A 22,466-nucleotide genomic window follows, 5' to 3' on the forward strand; every position below is an offset into this window, starting at 1 on the left:
TGTGGATCGCCAGACACTAGTTAGCAATATAACTTCAAATAACAAGAAAGTGCATGCAAGCTGAATTGCATTATGGTCGGTATATTTATAGTTTTACTTGTTTATTGTTTGTGTACAAAGCCAAAAACCATAATTCTAGCAATTACAGTTAGGAAGATATGCAGGCAAGTGCATAAATTGAAGACTGGTCCCAAAGCCCTACTTCAACACTAAAGTGTGTGATCCTGGACAAATACTTTTGCCACTGTGCCTTTTTAGCAAAAATAGAAATTGCTAATGCAAGTTATTTATTTCCAACTAGTTGCTACTAAAAAAGCCTGACTGGCCTCTGTTCCACTGTTCGACCTATAGCATTCATAGTAGTTACCATTTATATAATGCACATGACAAAGTGTATGTCCCTAGGCTTACTCCTTGTTGCTTGTTTAATATAACTTCACATGAGCTCCTCGAGTATTAAAGACTTGTCTGTACCTTCCCCCATCTTTTACTTCCATCCTAGGAGAGCAGTCTTGATTGCCCGATAGGTTTCCTCCTAGATAGCCAAGAATCTGCATCTCGGACATAACACGCATCACAGCAAATTCAGCCGATGACCGCTAATCACATCAGTGGTGGAAGTGGAAAAAAGGAACTAGTGGTCCTCTGGTTGCATCCAAAAAGCAGGGAGTAGGATGGCCGGAAAGATGGGGTGGGAGGCAGGGTGGAGTATGGGGACAGGGAACTAGGATCACAAACCTTGGCTGAACAGTGAAGCAGGGATTTTAATCCACTCTGCACATTTGACCACATACCTTCCAAGCGTTACTGAGTACAAATAGTTTGGATTTCAAGGCCTACAGTAATGATGTCTTAAAGAGTTTGAGTTTACTTCCAAAAATACAAATTGCATAATAACACCACATGGCAACATGTAAATCCTTACAGCAAAATGTTAAGCCTGAATGGTAAACTAGAAGTCCCAAAAATCTAGTTAACCCCACTGTACTTTCAGTGATTTAATAAAAGAAGTTGTGTAATACACTCAGATATGGAGATTATTGCCCTCTACTGCCATCTAGTGGAGGAAAGTATGCTTTTTAATGAAAATAAATACAGCGTAAACGGTACGCAGAAGAAAATTAAATGCTCTGTAATGGCTTTAATTACATGCGTATAAAGCCAAGATACGTACCTTATCTGTAGGGCTCACTACATGTCTACAATTTACTTTGTACCTAAAATTCATAAGAAATTCAAGACCTTCCCGCTTTGTAGGCCTATCATTAACGGAATAGGATCCATTACTGAAAGGAACTCAATATATTGATCTACACTTGCAACCACTTGCTTTAAATGTATCCTTGTTTATTAAAGACACTAAACATGTCATCCAAAAGTTGGAAAACATCACTTTGGAAACAAACTTAAGGATGCCAACACTTGACGCAACATCGCTCTATACAAGTAGAGCACTACGAAAGGACTCGAAACAAAATATTTCTTAAAAACAAGATCAATCTTGTATCTTGACCACAACAACATGCTCCTATCTATGCTTAAATTTACATTAAATAACAATATTTTCTGCTTCAATGAGCAGAAATATAGAGAACAAGGAACCACCACGGGAGCCAAATGTTCCCCTTCATATGCAAACCTCTTTATGGGATCCTTTAAAATTGCACACATGGAAACACCCCGCCTTTACAGACAACGAAAACATCATATACTGGGGACGCTACATAGATGATATGGGACTGTGATAGAGGATCCCTCTAACAATATGTCAACTTTCTCAACACTAATACTTGCAACAACTGCACACCCGGCGCCAGGGACAATCCCCTGGACCCTCCATCTGCCCTCTGCAGCCCTCGGAGCACCTCTCCTGGGTCACAGCCACCTACCGAACCAGCACCTGACCAACTTGGGATCCTTCCCAACCACCGGGTTCCTCTTCATCACGTGGGGTCCGGACCCTCCTCTTCCATACACGGGGTCCCAGTGGTTGACCAACATCGCCGCTCTGTGAGCCTCTTCTGCATCACACAGGATCCGGCCAAGCTTGTGTCCATCCGCTGTGCTGGACTCTCAGGTCATCTATCAGGCTCCAGAGTCCGGATAGCATCAAGGCAACTCTGTGTGTCCATTCTGCGGCTTCAGTGCACTCCATCCATTCACCAGTCCTCTCTCCACTCTACGGAGTCCTGGAGAGCCTGCGGCTGCCCACTGAGCCAGAGTCGGATCCACCTGGAATCTCCATCTGTCTCCCGCCCCTATTCCTGGGCTGCGACGAGGCGGCATTGTGCATCCCTTCTGCAGCTCTGAAGTGCTCCCCTTCCTTGTCGGCCCCCTCCTTCACTACGCCAATCCTAATTAACCTGCGGCAGTATCTGGATCCTATCTGAATCAATCTTCGGATCCCCTGGGACCTCCCCCTGCATCTCCTCCTGGGACCTCCACCTTCCAACCCCACTGTGGTTCTGAGGCACCCCGCCTCCTCAACGGCCCCTTCTACACTGTACTGAGCTCTGGTGAGACTCCAGCCACACCTGGATCCAGCTTAGGGTCCTCCTGAGTGGTGTTATGAACTTCGGCCCTGCGTTGTGGTAACTTCCTTCATTCTGCTCTCATACCACCCACCGCAGTTTGCTTGTCTCCCCCTACCACCACTTTGCATACCTACTCCTATAACTCTCTGGGCACTGGCTGGTCATCTCTCTGCATCGGCCCTTTAACCACCTTATAACCTGTTGGCTCACACTCAGGTACAGCAGCCCGAAACTGCTACTTTCCTTCTTGCCTCAGACACCAGTTCTCCTCCAACAAAGACCTTGAGTGCTTACTCCTTCTGACCCTATTGGGTCCTGCCGGTAATCCTTCAAACTGGACCCGTGACCTCCTGCTACAATTCAGAACTTCCTCCTCATTTTCCTGCCTTCCTGACTCCTCCAATCTCAGTCACGCAAACTTGCACCCTCTGACTCTTTTGGCCCTTCCCGGCTGTCTCACACCACTGACTCGAGTCCACCTTTGAGTCATCTTCATTTGGACTACCCAACTTGGATCCCCAGTACTTACTCCCCCTGACCCAATGCGATCTGTCATTTCTCCCTTCCACTTCACCCCCCTCCCCCTCCCCCCTCCTTGCCCTCTCCGCCTCTCACTTCTACTCTCCTCGCTCCTCCTGATGCCTAATCCCCTCCACTATCCTCTCCCCCACTCCCCTAGCCACCCTCCTTCCCTTTCTCACCGCCCTTACCTTCCCTACCCTCCCACTTCCAACCATGCTGCCCTCATGAATACTGCTCCCTGGAACGGCAGATCCATCTGTAACAAAACCGCTGCGACACTCGATCTATTCTTTCATCTTAACCTTCATTTCCTCTGCCTAACTGAAACCTGGAGTTCCCCTCATAATACCTCTGTCCCAGCTTCCTTAATGACCTCTTCCTCCTCTTTCCTCCATACCCCCCACCCCTCTGGCCGCAGTGGAGGCATCGGTCTCCTGTACAACCCCAAATACAACTCCTCCTCCTCATCCCCATCTCTTCCCACCTTCCCTTCCTTTGAATTCCCTCTACAAATCCTTCTCCTCTCCCCACCCCGTTTCCTTCCTGATCATCTATCATCCCCCTGTCCCTCTCTCCTCCTTCTTTGAAGACCTGGATCACCTCCTCTCACTTATTTCTCCCTCCCCCTCTCCTCTAACTGTGCTTGGCGACTAACATCCATCTTCCTTCTCCCCCCCAATCTTCTCCCCTCCTCTCTATCCTGGACTCCTACCTCCTCTCCCCACTTTCTTCATCCCCTACTCACTCCTCTGGTTCCACTCTTGACCTCATCTTCAACTCCTCCTATCCCTCCTCCCTTGTCTCTTCTCTCCCTGTCTAGCTAGCTCTCTGACCATGCATTACTCTCGTTCTCTCTTTCTCCTCCCTCATCCTCCATTATTACTAATCCTTCACCTCCAATCAACTGACGTCGTGACCTGCGTGATTTCGACACTACCCTCTTCTCTGACACCTGCTCTTCTTCTCTTCCATCTCACTTTGCACTACTCTCTCCTGACGATGCTCTCTCTTCCCTCTCGTCTTCCCTCTCCACTGCCCTTGACCATCTCTATCCCCTTTCTGTCTTCCGCCCTACTCAGAAACCTTCTCAACCCTGGCTTACCTCCCATCTTCGTTCTATGCGGCGCCTTCTCAGGCGTCTCGAAAGACTTTGACTCAAAACTCCCTCGCTTTCTAATAAAACCTCTTACTTCTCTTACCATGCACTTTACAACTCTGGTCTTGCTACGGCCAAATCCTCCTACTACTCTAACCTTCTACAGTCTCAAGCCTCACATCCTCGTCAGATTTTTCAAACTCTTTCCCGCCTCCTCTCTCCTTCCTCTCATCCAATTCCACACTTTCTCCCTCTGACTTCGCCAACTACTTTGCCTCCAAAATCATCACACTGAGGCAAAAAATGAACTCCCTCTCTTCTCCTCCCCCTCTCCTCCTCCTTCCAGCATGTCTGTCTTCTCATCTGTTTCCCCTTCGGAAGTCTCCTCCCTTCTATCCAAAGCCCACCCCACAGCTGCCCCCTCTGACCCTCTCCCCTCCGTTCTCATCCCTAAAATTTACCCTCTTATCCCTTACCTTACCACGTTCTTCAACTCCTGCCTCTCCTCATCTATCTTTCCCTCTGCTTTCAAACATGCAACGATCATTCCTATTCTTAAGAAACCCTCTGCTGATCCACTGCTCACTGCCAGATACAGACCTATCTCTTCTGCATTTCCTTTCTAAACTCCTTGAACGCCTTGCCTACTCAACTCTCTTCCTTTGTCTCTACTTCCTCTCTCCTTCCTCCTTTTCAATCTGGCTTCCATCCCAAACATTCCACTGAAACTGCTCTCACCTCGATTCGCAACTCGCTCCTCTCTGCTCGCCATGCAAAGCAATCCTCCATACTTATTCTCCTTGATCTCTCTGCCGCTTTTGACACTGTCGATCCACTTCTGCTCCACACTCTCTCCTCCTTCGGGTTCAAAGGCCCTGTTCTAAAATGGCCTTCCTCTTACCTTTTCTCACGTTCCTTTGCTGTTTCATGGGGAGGCCAAACCTCTCCTTCCTTCCCTCTTATTTACGGTGTTCCTCAAGGCTCTGTACTTGGCCCTTTCCTCTTCTCTCTCTATACCTCCCTCATTGCCCCTGTTATCTCCTCCTTTTACATCTCCCATCATTTCTATGTGGATGACACCCAACTCTTTCCCTCTTTCTCCTCCTTCACACCTGACCTCCACCTTAAACAACTCTCCTCTTGTCTCACAGCCATCAAGAACTGGATGTCCTCCCGCTTTCTCTCATTTAACACTGATAAAACCGAAGTCCTTTTCTTCCCCGCTAACACTCTTCCACCCTCCCTCTCCTCCCCCATTCATCCACTTTCCTCCTTCCAATCTCCCTATCTCCACTCATGCTCGCAACCTAGGTGTTCATTTTGACTCCTCTCACCTTCTCGCAACACATTTCGTTCACCTCCCGCTCCTGCAGATACCACCTCTACAATATTCGCAAAATCCGTCCCTCCCTCACATTCCATGCTACCAAACTCCAAATCTCCTCACTCCTCTTTTCCCGCCTCTTCTACGGCTCCTCTATAATTTTCGGTCTTCCCTCATCTGAGCTTGCCCCTCTTAAATCTATATACCACTGCCATTCAAACCCTCTGTATCCTTACCTCCCGTGACTCCATCTCTTCGCTCTTTCGACTAGGCTGGCTACCTTTCCACCTACAACTAAAATTCCACTTTCTCGGCCTCGTTTTCAAATCCCTTCATGGTCTTGCCGCTCCTCATCTCTCCTCCCTCCTCTCCTACTCCCCCTCCCTTCATTCCGCTGACCACTTCCTTCTCTCTATACCTCCTTCCACCTGCGCTTCCTCCCGGTTCCGCTCCTTCCAAATTCTTGCGCCTCTGCATTGGAACTCTCTCCCCCTCTCAATCCGCTCTTCTACTACCCTCACCTCATTTCGCACTTCCCTTAAATCCCTCCTCCTCCAGTCCCCACCTTGAAGCCCCCACTGCCCTCTCTACTACCCCCGCCTTTCCCCTCTTCTAATCCCTCCCCTCCCTTACCGCCACCCTCTTACCCTCTCGCCCTTCCTTTTACACTCACTCAATCAATCCTTCCCCGCCCCTCCCTCTACTCTCCTGTTCCCACTCCACTTCTCCCCCCTCTCAGTCAATTGCTCTTTGCACTGTTTAGTTGTTGAATGATTCAAGTTGCCACTTTGCTCACAATGATATTTGTTATTACTCTGTATTTTGTTGTTCCATTGTACAGCGCCTTGGTGTAAAGCGCCCTATAAATCAATCAACATTAAGCTCACTATAGTTGAAAGCACGGAAAAAAATCAACTTCCTAGATTAGGAACTATACGTGGACAAGAATACCATCGAAACTACTGTGTTTATCAAACCAACAGCAGGCAATAGCATTCTTCATGCAAACGGCAACCACCCCACACACAATCAGAAATATCCCATAGGGAGAATTCCTCAGAATAAAAAGCAACTGCAGCAACAATGAGAATGTTTTGAAACACAGAACAGTCAATGGAAAAGTTTAGAACAAGAGGCCAACACCAAAAAGCCCTCAACAAAACCATGACCAAAGCTATAGACAAACCAAGATTAGAACTGCTTGGGAACAGATAAACCAATGAATACAAAACAACTTCTAAAAAAGTGAGATGTATCACCACTCATAGTCCAGATACTCGGGAGATATGTAAAACTCTAAACAGACATTGGAACATTCTACGTCTTGACCAAGTCTTTACAAAATACATGGAAAAACGAATAAGTGCCAGTTTTCTCAAAACAATACAAAAACCAGGTGATCTTAGAACCATGTGGCATCTTAACCATATACAAGGCAACCACAAATGTGGCAACTACAAAGTTTGCCCCCAAATCAATAATGGTAAGGAATCTATACAATTACAGACAGGAAAACGAATTAAGATCAAACAATAAATTAACCGTAACACCAGGTTTGTTATATATGGGATCCAAGCCACATGTGATAAACTATACACAGGAAGCACGATATGTGCCCTCACACTCAGGATACTGTAACACTTCCGTGCAATCAACAACCGAGATCTCAAATATCCCCTGGAATATCACTTCCATACAGTTCATCCGACCGAAAAACCAGAAGCCATCACTTTTTTGGTATTGAAAAAGTGTAATTACCCCTAGGAGGAGGCAACAAAGAGCTGCTTCTCAAATAAAAGAGAAGCGAGATGGATAAACCTTATGGATGTCTGCAATACCGGTCTCAACCAAGACAGCAAACTGTCTAGCCGTCTCTGAAATTCATTTTCAAATCTCACCTTTAGAACTTTCTTTTCTCCAGTCTAAATCAACAATTTAAACTCAGTCTATTGGATACCCACAGAAATGGAAACGTACCCAAAAAGTAAATACTCAGCCTTTTACATGATTTCTCACTCTAATGTCGTCATTTCTCTGATACCCAGAGCTTTTGGACAGAATTGAAATCCTTCACTGTTATTTGCAAACATACATTGATCCATTTGTCTTATTTATAGATAATGCTTGTATAAACAAGGAAACCAAAACAAGAATTACATCCTAAGTATGAACCGACCTTGACCACTAACTTCTAAGGGTGAGCAATTATGAATCACTTGTGTTTATGCAAAGGTTGTTTAGGACACAAGACTTTCCTCCTTTTTCTATTTTATGTTTTGCTAAGTAATTGCTACATCCCTTCTCTCTTTGAAGAAGTGTTTAGTCATTTAATTTTTTTTTTTGTCTTTCCCCTCTTTAGCTATATGATCACGTTAAACACAATACCTCCCGATGACCCACTTAAAAGATAGTGGTGAAATACGTGTTGGGGTTTAAATAAATTCGGAGAATTGGAAACAACTTACTTTACTTTTTCTGTATGGGACAATGTAAATAACCCATGAGGACTCAAATGTTGAGTTTTTGAACACCCTTACTGTGTCAAAATATTGCATCCTTTAAAGCCTGACAGTTTGGCGATGCTCATGTGCACTACCTATGTTTTTTCAAAATTTCTGTAGAGTATTGGGCAGACAATACTAGGGACACGATTTCTGATGACAATTTGCCATACACCTCTCAACAAAAAAAATGTGTTTTGCCTGAAGGTTGACCTATGCCTGCATTCACATTTTCTATACACAGAAAAATATTGGATCAAAAATAATCGCTCAGCTATAACTATTAAAGACACCCATTAACCTCTTTACAGCAATCCTGTATGGCTTATTGCAATGCAGATGGAGGATTCCCAGGTTTTCATTGCCAAGAACCTTACATACCTTCCCCCTTCCTTTACAGTACTGAGACGAGGAAAAGGGATGGAGTAATGAGGATGACCAAACGCGGTAAGCCAATGCCGCATTCTAGTCTTTGGAAAACGCTAACCAATGCCGGGAAGTTTAAAAGTGACACAGCTGAACAGCACAAGAAATAAACTACAGCTAGATCAGACTTGTTCTGATGCTGGTTAGGACACCGGAGGCGAGCAGACTGCAGGATGCGACACAGAGGCAGACGAGAACAACGTGCAGAGAGATTGAGCCAAGAGGAGTTTGCCAAACTATTGCCGCAAGCAGCTGGAGCCGCCAGAAGCAGAGGAAGGCAAAGCAAGAACGAAGTGGCTAATGGGACACCCTCCCAGTCAGTTGGCCGAGATCAGAAAAGATGGAAAAACGTGAGCAATATTGAAGCCGCTAGTGAAGACCGGTAAGCCCAGGGAGTGCGAATGGGATACCGGGGCGCTTTAGGACAAATCCTGTGTACGGTTGACAGTGCGAGAGAGCCAAACTAAAGGAACTGAAATAATTGATACGAATGCAAACATTGTTAAGAAAGGGTCAGTGGCCCAATACTTGAAAGACATTATTTCCTGGATGCAAGGCAGTGAATGGAGAACGAAAAACCCTGGCAGGATAGTGAACCAGTCAAACAGTGCGCCTGGGACTCGCACCCATGGACAGAAAAGGCCCTGGTAGGAAAGCAAACCAGGCAGTGAGCTTGTCTGGGACCTGCACCCAAGTGCGATACCCAAGGTACACTCTCCTGCCAGGGGTATTTGCAGCTTTATTACTTGTTTCGATTTCTGGATCTCAATTATCTTCCAAGGGGGTATGCTTCTTCCCTTTTTTATTGATGTGTTTTGCAATTTCAAGGAGGGGTTTTTACCCCCCGAGTTGTCATACTACTTTTCTTACCCTGGCAGGAGAGTAAAACGGGTAAGAAAAGACGTACGAGAACTCAGGGGTAAAAACCCTTCCTTGAAATTGCAAAACACTCACCATCAATAAAAAAGGGAAGAACCATACCACTTTGGAAGATAATTGGGATCCAGAAAACGAGACAAGTATTAAAGCTGCAAATACCCTGGCAGGAGAGTATACTAGGGGTAGGAAAAGGATTGAGAAAGCACAGGGGTCAAAAACCCTCCTTGAAATTGTGAAACACAGTTACAGTCAAATGGAGAAGGGAAGAAGCATACCCCTTTAAGACTAATGGAGATCCAGAGAGTGAGAAACTGAATATATTTAAAAGAACCGAGTTTAAAAAGGAGACTCAGGGAAGAGTCTTCCCCCTTGAACAAACTGGAACTGTGATAAATTGACATTTGAATTACCAGAACAAATCTAGTGGAAGAGAAGACCCCTTTCATTTTGGATCTTTATTCTTTTTTTTCTTTTCTGCACGTTAAAACTTAATGTTTGGAACTTTGAAAGAAAGCTACAAGCTTCCGAGTCTGAATCTTACTCTTGATCCCTTAAAGGTGTCTTATTGAAAAAGGGACCTACATTGTCGTGCGACGAAGTCCTTCAGATGACCCGGCAGAAACGTGTTGAATATCTCTCTTCACAGAGATAAGCGAGAGTGCTGCACACTGCACACATGTCCCACCCAGCATTGGTCAGGCCCCAGACACTCAAGGCAAAGTGCATGGGTGTCTGATGCCAGGAAGGAGAGGTTGCACTGGCTGGTAAAGCCTCCTGCAACCGGCATGTGCCAGGGAGGCAAGGTGCCAAAGGGTGGTAAATAGGATGAAAAAGAAACAGGAGAGCACACGAAGCACAACAAAATATGGCCGTGCAGGCTGCCAGGGCCGTTCCCGTTTGAGCAGAAAATGCGACTTGGGTGAGGCGCCGGGTGGAGGGGAGGCTGTTAGGCGTGGCTGTGCCCCCGCACAACGATAATACTTAAAGGGGAAGCTCACTTCTTCACTGCCAAAAGGTTCCAGTACCATCCCTGTGTCGGGGGACGCCGACAAGGATGGAGGAAAGTGGAAGGGATGTACAAATATGTTAATTTGTAGGAAATTGCATTAATCTAGAGCAGAGATTAGAACCTTGATCTCTCCATATGATTTGAACTACAACTCCCATCAGCCCCAGCCAGTACAGTCAATGGTGAGGGATCATAGGAGTCATAATCCAAAACATCTGGAGAGGTGCAAGCAGCACACTCAGCAATCAGCAGACACTGTATAAACACTGCATATAAGATACCCTGCTACATCATTTTTATCACAGCACAGTAGGAATGGTAGCTTTTTCTTTGCACAAACTATTTGTAGCGATAGGATTTTAATATACAGTCAAATAAGTTTTCCACTGCAACATTTTCCAAAGTTACTGCCAGGTACTTAAGCCTCTAATGGGCCCATAATGGTGTTTTTCCTTAAAGATCAATTAACTGCGAAATGCCCACACCATCAATTGATTCATTGAGTTCTGTCGTTTTCTTTAGCAATGTGTTTTTTTATGAATCCTTGTTAGGGGCAGGTGCACATCAAGACAGTAAAAACATAACCCAGGCAATATTAGTTCAAAGATTTCCTGTAGCATAATCTTAGGCTCATCCTCAAAATAACAGTTGAGAAATGAAGGAACAAACACACAGTTTTCTGGGTGGATGGCTCAAGGCTTAAATGCTGGCCTCTGACAGGAAAGTAGACTGCCCTTTGCAAGTCCCGAATCCCATGGCAGTGCTGACTTAACCTTTCAACCTTCTGAGGTTAATAAATAATATGGGATATTAAAACACCTATTATCCCATCACTTTGAAGCACTATGAACAGAAATGATTATAATTATTAAGTAGGGGCTTTACACTAGTAGTACAGTAGCAACTACAAGCTCAGACACCGCTAAATCTGTTGGTCACAAGCCACCATCAAATTATATTACATAATTCCTGCACATCAAAATCAGGTTTTTTTTTTTTTTTTTTTTTTAACATTTAAGTGAAAATTGTACAAGCATACAGTATGAAGCAGAGACCCGGTTAAGCCCAACGAAAATGGTGAATATCCATACACTGGTAGTCATTCCCATTTACCTCTTTCCGACACTTTTCAACAATCTCGTAGTTGGCATTACCCCAAACTGTTAAGTTCTGACGATTGTACTTGCATACCAGCTCAGAAACCTGCAGCAGAAAAGTAGACAATTTATGAGCTGTGTGTATGCAAACAATACAGTTCAAAACTATTTAAACAGGTATTAATAAGCAGTAAAATTATGACCACAGGTAGGAAACAGCAAAACGGGACTCAAAAGGAATTCCCTTTTTGCACAAATAAAACGCAGCCAACCAGCTGAGGTTGAGCTTGTACAGGGATGACACATGTACAAGCTCGGTCACTCATACAAACTACAATTCCCACAATTCCATTATAGCCTGCAATACGCATGTCAGCTCCTCCCCTTGCAGGGCCGCACGGAGCCATGCACGCACAGAATGCGACGCACACGATCAGTAAACATCACGTGATCTAGATCACAAGCTATTTTTAGGCTGCAGGCTCACCGAGGTTCCTGTCTCGGCGCCGCGACCTGTACTGCAAACGAGTCGCTCACCCAGCGGAGGAACACTGCACCCGAACAAGCACTAAATAACCAGGTAAAAACCCTGAATTGAATCACAAGGGTCAGGCTCGATTTCGTTTTTGCTTAAATGCGGCTAGGAAGAGCCCGCTTACCCATAACGCATTGTTGACCATTGTTGACCATACTTATTGCAGTTTTCTATTGTATTCCATCTAGTGTGGTGCCACTTTTGGTTGAATTTCTTCACCTGAACTAAGCCGCGAAAACATTTTTAAATGACTCGCAAGCACAACTAAGGGGCCAACAGGTTAGTTCAGCCCCACATCTTAAAAGCATTTGTTAAGCTGTCACTAATTTTAAATTTTTAGTGTCATCAACAGTCACTCACCAGTTTAGCAGGATGTGTTCAATGTATAGACTTGCATTAGGGTAAAATACACCTGTGTCTGTCACTTACCGGGTATGGTATATCTGTACCTTATAAACACACATAACTAGAGATTTCTCCCCTCCGTCCCGTCCACGTTCTGTATCCATACAGACTGGTCCGCATGTATGTAAGGAAGCTATTTCTAGCCCTAAAAACACCAACAGCAACATAAACGGTTAAGCTCTTTTCAGCCCTGATGAAAGTGGTCTCCTACCACTGAAACCGGTCGGCTCATCACAACACTGTACCTGCATACTTGAACGCAATATGTCAGAATACAGTACGATCAACCCTAATGAAGATGAGGACTGATCAAGGATCATTACTGTGTATAAAACACACAGAAATATAGGAAAAACTTTCTATATTAACAACAGCAAGACAAAAGAAAAAAACTAAACAGAAATTAAAAAAGAAGCTGACGCGAGGACTGTAGGTCCCAGATATACGAAATATACCCACCTCCCAGAAAATACATTAATCAGGGATAAGTGGGGGTCTTTTAAAGAAAGAACCTGCCCTCAAGGGAAAACCTAATAAAGTCAATGTTGCTTCATCTTGAGGACAGCCTTTTATGACAAAACAACAGGAGTGTTTCCAAAACCTTTGTTTTTTAAGGAACTATTATAAATAAAATTGCCCAAATCCTAACGTGAAGACACATGTACAAGCTCCCCAAGGGAATAACAAAATTATTTTGAGGAAGGAAAACACCACATTTTTTTTAATTTCTTAATTTTTTTCAGTGATTTCTCCATCTCTCACATGCACGGTGATAAGTTACCTTTACGCGCCCGTACCTCTACCAAAGACCCCCCAGAGTCCTCTGCCACTTTATACTGCAGAGGACATTAGACCTCAAATAAATCCATACTGCAGAGGACATTAGACCTCAAATAAATCCAAGTAATGCAATGTACTCCTAGCTCATGGTCCTTTTTCTTCCATACTTGCGGATGCTCTCCCTGATAAGGGGAAGGGATGAGAGGACACACAGCATCATTGAAATAAAAAGACATTTTGTAACACGTACATAACCATACCTCAAATAGAGTCACCCTTGCGCATGCTCTTGCCTCCCACGGTCAACCCTTTTGTTAACATTAATCCAAGTTGCCTCTTAATGGACGGATGAAGACACAGGAGTCATACAGAGAAATGGGAATTATGGACTAGAAGTATAGTAGTCACGGAGTAACTTGTACTTACCCATACTGATGGGATATTTTAATACACTCTAGTCAATGGAGAGATGATACAAATCAAAGATCGTATCCTGAAAATGCAGGCAATACACAGAAATTCTAAAAGCATGTTTGGTTAAAAAATAAATAAAAAAAATAAAAAAAACGACCAGTGAATGCATAGCACTATAGTCTTAAAATAATTAGGAATGGAAGGGCCAGCGGCCGTCTGTAAAGGATGCCCAGCGATTGAGCTCCTGTGTTCCGCATTCTGTTCGTTGCTATGGGGGCATAGAAATCACAGGGAAATATCACTTTCCTCAGCTATGAAGGGCCCACACCAGTACTCTCTTTGCAAACCTGTCCACAGTAAATTCAGCCTGCCTGGGCAAATCACAGCCCGCCAGGTACGTTCAAGATAGTCACTGCAGCCTGATTCGATCTTCACAAGCGCTTGCTTTAGAGCATTTCTGGCAGTGTTTTCCCTGGTAGCAGTGAGTGGGGGGAAAAAGCGACCAGGCCAGTGGAGCCATCATAATCCATAGGCGGCAGCAGTGTCGACAATTTAAGAGTCTTTATGGGACCGGAGTGTGCTCTGTCAGGAAGCGGGGCCAGTGGCTCACAAAGGCAGGGAAACCTGTATCGTAAAGTAAACCAGAAGGAGGATGGCAGGTGAGCACTCTTATCTGCTGCTCCAACACATCACATAGCACTCCAGAGCTTCTTTCCGGCAGAGTGACTTCACTACACAATATCTGAGTGCACATTTTGGCCTCACGTCAGAATTTGCATTGTTGGGGCATTGGGACCCTCAGGAGTATTCAACACATTGTAATTGGAAATAAGACTACTTCATCCATTCATCATCACACGCTGACAATCTTCTGGTAGGGAGGGAGAGTGCTGCTCGCTATTTTGGAGTCGACATTAGGGTTGCACAGACATACATGCACTAGCAACTGAGTCATATTCGAACAGGGCCCACCACATCCACCAGAATGCACGCAGCAATGACTTATGGACCCAGGCCAAAAGTAGGCAAGCAACTACATCTGGTAAATGAAACCAAACTTGAAAAACCTTATTGTAATGTGTGATGTGAGAGTCAGTTGTATTGCTTGCCCTAAACCTTGGACAGACGGAGGGGACAGCTGAGATGTTTCCCTTGGTTTTCTTACCACAGATTTCCATGGGTCCCAATAATCTGTCCTCGCTCGCTCTCCTTCTCCACGCACCACGATATGCTCCTTCCTCTGGGATCATTTATTCTTTTTTTTCCTTCGTTCAAACCACTGGCTTAACCTGCATCTTCTTGGTGCTCCACCACATGTTTGTTCCTCCATTCTTCCCAGAATTACCCCTTAAGGGTTTCCTCTCTAACTCAACTTCTTTAGGCTTCTTGGGCTAGAATGCCCCATTCCCTTACTGTTCTCGCCCTCCTTCCAACCGCTACTGTCCCTCCTCCCTTTCCTTTCTTCTTGAACGCTCACATCCTTTCCCCACCTCTGCCTCCTCTCGGGTCCCCTAAACCTTACCTCTTCTACCTTCCGCTTCCTTAGCTAGCAACACCTCTCCTCTTTTTACATACAATCCTCTCAATTCTTCTCCTCATCTCCGGTCTTCTACCACCTCCTCTCTATCCAAATCTCTCCTCTAACTGTCTCCTAATCTCTGCTTGCTCCTTCTCCAAACGAAACCCCTCTTATTTTCCCTCCTTTTACACATGCATTTGCCCGCCCCCAAGGAAGGCTTTGATTCCTATCATAGCAGTGCAGTAGTTTGGGCTTGAAACTGCGGAATGGTGATTCACTGGGATTGAGCAGTTTTCCCCCTGTATACTGCACCCTGGCCCACCTCCTTTGTATGCACGAAACAAGATTTTGTAGTTGCTCTCAGCCATGCTGGAGTCTCAGACATTGTACAGGAGATTCACCACGCAGTAGAAAACTGCTGGTAGCACCCTACTGAACCTCTGCTGTATTTTGTGGGTTAGTGATGGTTCTCGCCTTTATGCACTTGCTCACTCTGTCTGTGCAGCAGTGCTCCAAATGTGATTGAATGTTTGTCTTCTTGTAATCAGCCTTACAGGCATGTTGTGCATTATGGGCTGTCCAGAACCCATGCCTCCTTTTGGCAGCAAGATGGCAGTAACCAGGAGATCTGACCCATGCTTCCCTAGGCCAACTATCATGTAGATTGATGACGCACCTGTAACAGTGCAGAAGGCGGTGGCTGACACAAAGGGGGGCATGTTTGGGGATGAAGACCTTTACTGGATAGGCAAGAAAAAAGAAATCCTATCTATTCCTATTCCTAAGAGGGTTTTCTCTGCCTCAACTAAAGAGCGAAGGTGTCTGTCAATTCAAAAGTGTCCACTCTCCTGTGTCAAGAAAACCTTACTTCTGTCCCTTACACTAGAAACTAAAGAATAAGGCAGAATGACTCCCTTCTCCCGGGTTGTAGTTCCTGGTTTGTTGAAACAGTTACCAAATCTGAGAAAAAAGTCTTGTGTCTCACATATCATGGGGAATGGCCCCCTTCCCCTGATGGTCAAGTTCCAAAATATATCTTGTTGGTGGCCCAGCAGAATGTTTTCCTTCTCCTAGCGTCTGGTCTCAAGGACTCCCTTCCACAGGCCTTTTTAGACCCTTACTGCCGGTCTGCGTTACCAGGAGAATGACTCCCTTCTCCTGGTCTTCTTTTCATTAGGCTACACCTACAACACCCAATTGTGGTAGAAGGGTCCACAACCCTAGCGTCTCTTCTTTGATCTGGCCCACTTGATTCACTTCCCTGCCAAGTACTGCCACAAGGAAGCTGACTCATATCACTTTCTTTCTTTGTTTGGGTTCCAGACGCTAGCTGCTCCTGCTCTTTGAATTGGCTCACTTGGTTCACTCCCCTGACAAGTACTGCCACGAGGCAGATGGATCATATTTTGTTTAGGGTCCCTGACCCTCCTCTGGCTGTCAGTGGGCTTATCCCTGCCATTGTCATTGTCAAGTTCTCTTTATGGTGCTTGGGGTCCGCAACCCTTACCTGGTGGTCAACACACTTTGTTACACCACTGCAATGAGGTGAAGGTTTTTAGGCTTTCTGCTGTGTCACCCAAGCACTATGATTGCAAAGGGATCTAGGGACAACTGTGTGTGCTCTTGGTGAGCCACCCCATGTCCCCTTCGGGTCTGCCGTGCCTCCCTTTACCTTGTTTTTTTTTCTGGGATGGTAGACGTTCGGTACAGCTTCTCCGGCATCTTGCCTTCCTTGCGGCTGTGTGACGGCGTTCCTGTCTGCCGTCTGCGTTCCGTCCTCATCTTGACAATGCTGTGCACAGGTCAGCTCCTGTAGACCTTCCAATCATCAGATGCAGCGGACTGCTATCGTCCTTGAAGCTCACTCCCTCCAGATCAGCAACGCAGGTTTAAATCTCCCATGGTCAGTGCGCAGCCCACCTGCCATGTCCCGCGGGTGCCGGTCTGACATCTGGTTGTGCTTCGTTACAGTCTGGTTTTTGAAGCGGGAACGGCGCCTGCGTAACATCACTCCAATAGGTTACAGCTGAGGCTGTGATCTTCCCGCTTGACTTTAGTGTGTTTTTGTCACAGTCTTTTTCTACCGATTAACATTGATAAAGGAGTCCGTTATATCCTGCTGGGTCTTGATACTGAAAGAGGGGTAAGGCTCAGTTGTGGAATGAAAACTCTTACCCCTATTACCGAACTGTGGGGCTAGGGTTTATTGAGACTGCCATAGAGCTACATTCTTATCCCCAAGTGGATGAGCGGCGGTTGTCCGCTTGAGGAATTGGAAGTTACAGGGGCTGTATCCCAACCTTGTGTCCTTATCCCCAGGAGAGGAGTTCCTCCCCATGAGGTCCTCCTGCATGTTATCGTCGTCAGGAGGATTATAGTTTAGCGGCCGCACCTACCTGGCCTCATGGAAAGGAGCTCCCCTCCAGGGAGAAGTGATACCAACCAAAGGTTCATCACACACCCTACCCACCCCTTTTGCGACCCATCGATACACCATGATGGCCAAGTAAGGACCTACTCAAAACCACCTAGACTACCGATGTGTATGCCACACTTCTTTTGACACTTCTACTTCCATTAAGTACTGAACTGACACAAGGCATCCTACGCCTGTTGCAGGCCGTCTCAGCTACTGAACTACCGTCGTTTCATTCCAGATCATCTAGCTCACTAGCAGTAGAACTGCCCAACATATGTGCACTGCTGAGTTAAAGCACAACTACATGAATAGATAGCAAAGACCTTATAATCAAGAGGACCCAAGTAACAGTTGATCTCAGAGCACCAGGAATTCCACCAAAGGTTTGCATGCCTAGTCCAGCAACATGAGCACCATGGAATCAGATCTCCTTGCCTAGTGAATAAGGCCTTCACCAATGTTTCCAGTGTTTTCTGGACTACATAATAGACACCTTTCAGGACAAATTCCAGCAAGAGATAGTGATCCTTACAAAAACTGTTGGAAACATCTGCATGGAAATACAATCCATAGGTGAATGGGTCTCCACAAAAGTTTAGGCCACACATGAGTTGGGGACACCATACGGCAAGTCTGCTAAGGTGGGAGAAGACCTCAAGCAAGTTTCACAATGCTCGGCCCCCAAGCATGAAGAACCTATAAACGTTTGGTCAGAGATAACCTACCCACAAAAGAAATCTAAGGGAGGACAATTAAAGCATAGGCATTCTCAGCTTTATCCGAGAGTTATTCAGGGAATTTCTTGTTCTCTTCAACTCAAAGGACATAGCAACTGACAGAGTTCACCAAGTGGGGAAAGACAACCAAGAAGCAGGGCCTAGGTACATTATTGTTAAATTGAATGTTTTGCCGGTGAAGGAACACCTTCTAAAAAGGAAGCTTGTCGGCAGTCCCTCTTGTGTTTCACAAGAGCTGAGGTGGCGATCTATCATTACCTGGCTAAACTACCATCTACAAAAGAAAAGGACTCAAGGATATAACCTGCGAGAATAGACCTCAACTTCACTATAGATGACTATTCCATTTGGATTTGCATTTACAACTAAAGAACCACACATACGTCATCCCTTCTTTCGAAGGTCACCCCATCCTAGGACAGTAGCTTCTGAATTCAAAATAAAACCTCAACTAGGTCTGAACGTTTCGGACCAGGAATTGCAAAGAAAAGTTAGACACCGTTAGTCCAATTTTAAAACCACACAAGTTGCAGATGTAGATACCTTTTATTGGACTAACTGAAAAATCTATACAGATATTGAACAAATCAATAGCTTACAAATGTCCCACAGAACTCTTCATCAGATGTTGCGGAGTGAAATGATAGCGGGGCTCACTTTAAGACTACTTGCACCCAATTAATGGTTACATGTGAAAACAATCATTTTGTTTCTCCTTTTTTCTGTTGAATGCTACTCTCAGAATGTGTACAGTTTTCAATCCCTTGTGTCTCCTACTTCCAGGAGTGCTTATGGCCTTTTTGATAAAGCAATTCCAGGCCCACATTCCATTAATTCTGTTCCGCCAGCCAATGAAATAGTAATTTCTTTAATTTTGAGAATGATCTGTGCTGTGCCATTCCTTTACAAATCATTTAACTTTGCAACATCTTATTAAGAGGTCTGTGGGACTTCATAAGCTAATGTTTTGTTCCATCAGCCGGCAAGATAGCACAGCGAGTAGAGTGCTCGCTTTTACATCCGTACAGAGCCTGCAGCTGCAGGTACGAATCACGTCAGGGCCAAACTCAGCCTTTCATCCTTTCGAGGTCGATAAATGAGCACCACACACCGTTGGTAATAATAAGCAGCGCTCAGATTCCTGAGGGTTCGTAGCGCTAGAATATTATTATTGTAAGTGCAAGAATATTATTATTCTCTGCATAGATCTTTCCGTTTGTCCAATAAAAGCTAACAATCTGCAACTTGTGGGACCTGAAATTCAAAGATGACCTCTACAAAGAAAGGCTTAATGAGGAAGAAATTGCAACCCTCTGCATCTTTATTGGTATCTTCCTTTCAGTGCTTTACTATATGGTCTGCATTAAACTCTGATGCAGTAATACGTTGTTATCACTTTGGTGGGTCACTGCTTATAGCCCAAATATTAATAATCTTTTTATTTCTCCTTTTCTTCCCAATTCATATCATGCTTGCCACCTGTAGCCGCACCGGGATGACATCGATCAAATGATATTGTGTCTTCTGCTGCAGAATAAAGTGCCAATGTATGAACCCTTAATATCACCCTCCACACAATGCTAAATGCATGGTTGGTACCAGGTTGTAAGAGTTGTGTATTCATTATTTTAAGTTCTCATACACAGAGGAATGGTTCATGTCTGCAGAGCTAGCAACTTGTACACTCGATACATTTATTTTCTTAGTCTCAGAATGCTATAATGTGCGTATGTATGTTGGGCTATGCAACATGCTCATATAGTAGCGTTGTGTGGTATAAATCAACATAACATATAGAGCAAAAGTTCAGTTACACAATGTTGGCTCAGTTATCCAGTGAGTTCTCAGAGGATAAAATACTGTCCTGGAATGTGAAGAGACTGAATGCACCTGCCAAGAGATATAATATTTGGGCCCAGGCATTGGCTGAACATTACTGACATCCTTCATTTACAAGAAGCTTGCGTGAGCCAGCACTACAGGGAAGGCACAGGGAGAGGCAGTACCCCCAGATCCTGCAAGCCTTCGACCCCAGCAAAATGGTTGGTGTAGCTTTGGCCTTTTACAAGAACTGTCTGTTTATAGTTAGTGTTATATCTTGTGACTGAGGGGAGATTTGTCGTACCTTATGGCCCATGGCAAGGCACACATTTGACAGAGGCCCTATATTTTGATTAAGAAAACATTTTGCCAAGGTCTTCTGATGACTTGGTCAGTCTTTGCAGATGCTAAAATTCTTCTCATTGGCAAATTTAATTTGGTCTCGTCTTCTAACCATGACGGATTCTCCCATACAATGGCACAAACAAATGTAATGTCAAAACCCCTTCAAAACAGACTTAGATGTCTATGTCTCACTGAAGTTTAGAGAATAATGCATTACAAACTTTACCTTTTCCCCCAATGTCAATCACTCCCTTTCATGGATTGACATGTTATTAGCTCATCACTGAAAGGACAGGTGGCAGACTTCCATTGGTGTAATTGATCAGGCCCAAACCACCATAACCCTAGGACTAAGCCTGATAACGCACCACTCAAATAAACAAATCACTTAACCCCATAAATATTCTTTCAGATGGCTATGATGTTCCTCCCAAAGATTCCTCCTCTTGGGGAAAATACACCTTAGATGCAGTCTGTGCCAAAATGTTTTCTACAGCCACCAGGAAGATGGCACCATCTCAAGTCCTTGGCGCTGTATCATACCGGAAGTGATGTCATCCATACATTCACTCAAAGGCACTAGCACCATTTTCCTCAGTTCTTCCCATTTGACCCAGATGAATCGCAAATAAACACAACCGTCACATACCAAAAGGGTATTTAATGGCAAAAATTCAGAATGAGGCCTTACATTGAGGAGGTTCGATCGGAGGGTGATGAGAAAACAGAGGAATGGCATATGAATCAGAAAGCACATTATCACAGCTAAGTCATTTGTTCTTCTAATGCAGACATTCCTCCCACAGTTTCCCTATCGTGTGAAAGACTCCCAAAGCTGTGCCAAACAGCCTAAAAGAGGTGGGAGAAGGATGGGAAAGCACCTCACAAGAAGAAACTTTGCAGAACCAACATAATTACTCTAGCATCCTCACCAGCCAAGAAAGGTAGGGGATGACGCCTGGTCAAAGTATGCAGAGACCGAAGGGGCAGCTTGACAGATATCCAGTATGGGTTCCCCTATGCAAGACAAATGTTGCTGCGTGCCTCGGGGAATGCCCATGGTGACATAGCACCTAAGGGAGGATGCAAGAGGCCGGAGCAGGGTGAGAAGGAGAGAGACGGAGGTACGCCAGGGAAGTCCCATGGCTACTATGCATCAGAGGGGCAGAATCTGGGAACAGCGAGAAGCTCGCAAGATACGAATTCGGCACCCGAGAACAGAGAGCTTGACATGCAGCGTGGTGGAGAGGAGATCCTCACAATGACGCCGACACCACTAAACAGTTGAAACCGTGTAAGGTCCTGATACAGGGATATCAGTAACCAAACCCGAAGGAAGAGAAGGAGTAAGAGATGGCGAACAAAGCAAGGAAGTTCGGCGATCGAAGGAGAGGGCCAAAACCAAACAGAGAAACCCTGGTGATGTTATCCGTGAGAGTGTCGGGTAACGGTAAAAGGGCGGACCCGGGAGGGTGCCGCATCGTTATTGAACTGTTCATACTCGTTACAGTCAAGATAACAAGAAGATAAGACTGAAACCAAGAGAAGTGAATGAGAATCCTTATAAACCTAGTCTTACTGGTCCCAGCCAAGATAAAGGGGATATAAAACTGAAAGCAAGAAAAGTGAATGAGAATCATAAGACTAACGGTACTCCGCCCAGTCAAGATAATGAGTTGATAACAATGAAAGCCAAAGGGGTGATTGAATACTGCTCTTACTCGTACCAGTCAAGATAATAAGAATACAGCACCAGAAACAAAAGAAGTGAATGAAAATTGTTACTGGACTATTCCTACATGCAACAGTCACGATACTGAGAATAGAACACTAAAAGAGAGAGAGGCGAATAAGAATCATCGTAGGAGAACTCATACTTGTCAAAGCAACATGAGTATCATTAATGAGGAGAGTGAGATTACAATAGAAGAACCTAAGAGGAAGGTGGAACAGACCCATTTGTTAAAAGACCAATATAACAGAGTGAAGGTGCGAACCACATATCAAGGAAGTGAATATCAAGAAAAACTCAGAAAGGTTAGATAACATTACCCTGGGAAGGGGAAAGAATAACCTGGTTACTCACCGTAGTGACCACCTTAC

At 44.8% G+C, this 22,466-nt stretch overlaps 1 protein-coding gene across 1 annotated transcript in view; it reads right to left on the reverse strand.

Annotated features, from left to right (window-relative positions):
• Positions 1–22,466, reverse strand: part of GDPD1 (glycerophosphodiester phosphodiesterase domain containing 1) — a 995,260-nt gene that overhangs the window by 379,776 nt on the left and 593,018 nt on the right. The window contains exon 6 of the mRNA XM_069615147.1: positions 11,405–11,494. Within this exon, the coding sequence (XP_069471248.1) occupies positions 11,405–11,494 (90 nt within the window). The remainder of the gene's footprint in view (positions 1–11,404; positions 11,495–22,466) is intronic.

This window comes from Ambystoma mexicanum, chromosome 9 (assembly GCF_040938575.1).
Source record: "Ambystoma mexicanum isolate Mex_15411 chromosome 9, UKY_AmexF1_1, whole genome shotgun sequence".
NCBI lineage: Eukaryota > Metazoa > Chordata > Amphibia > Caudata > Ambystomatidae > Ambystoma > Ambystoma mexicanum.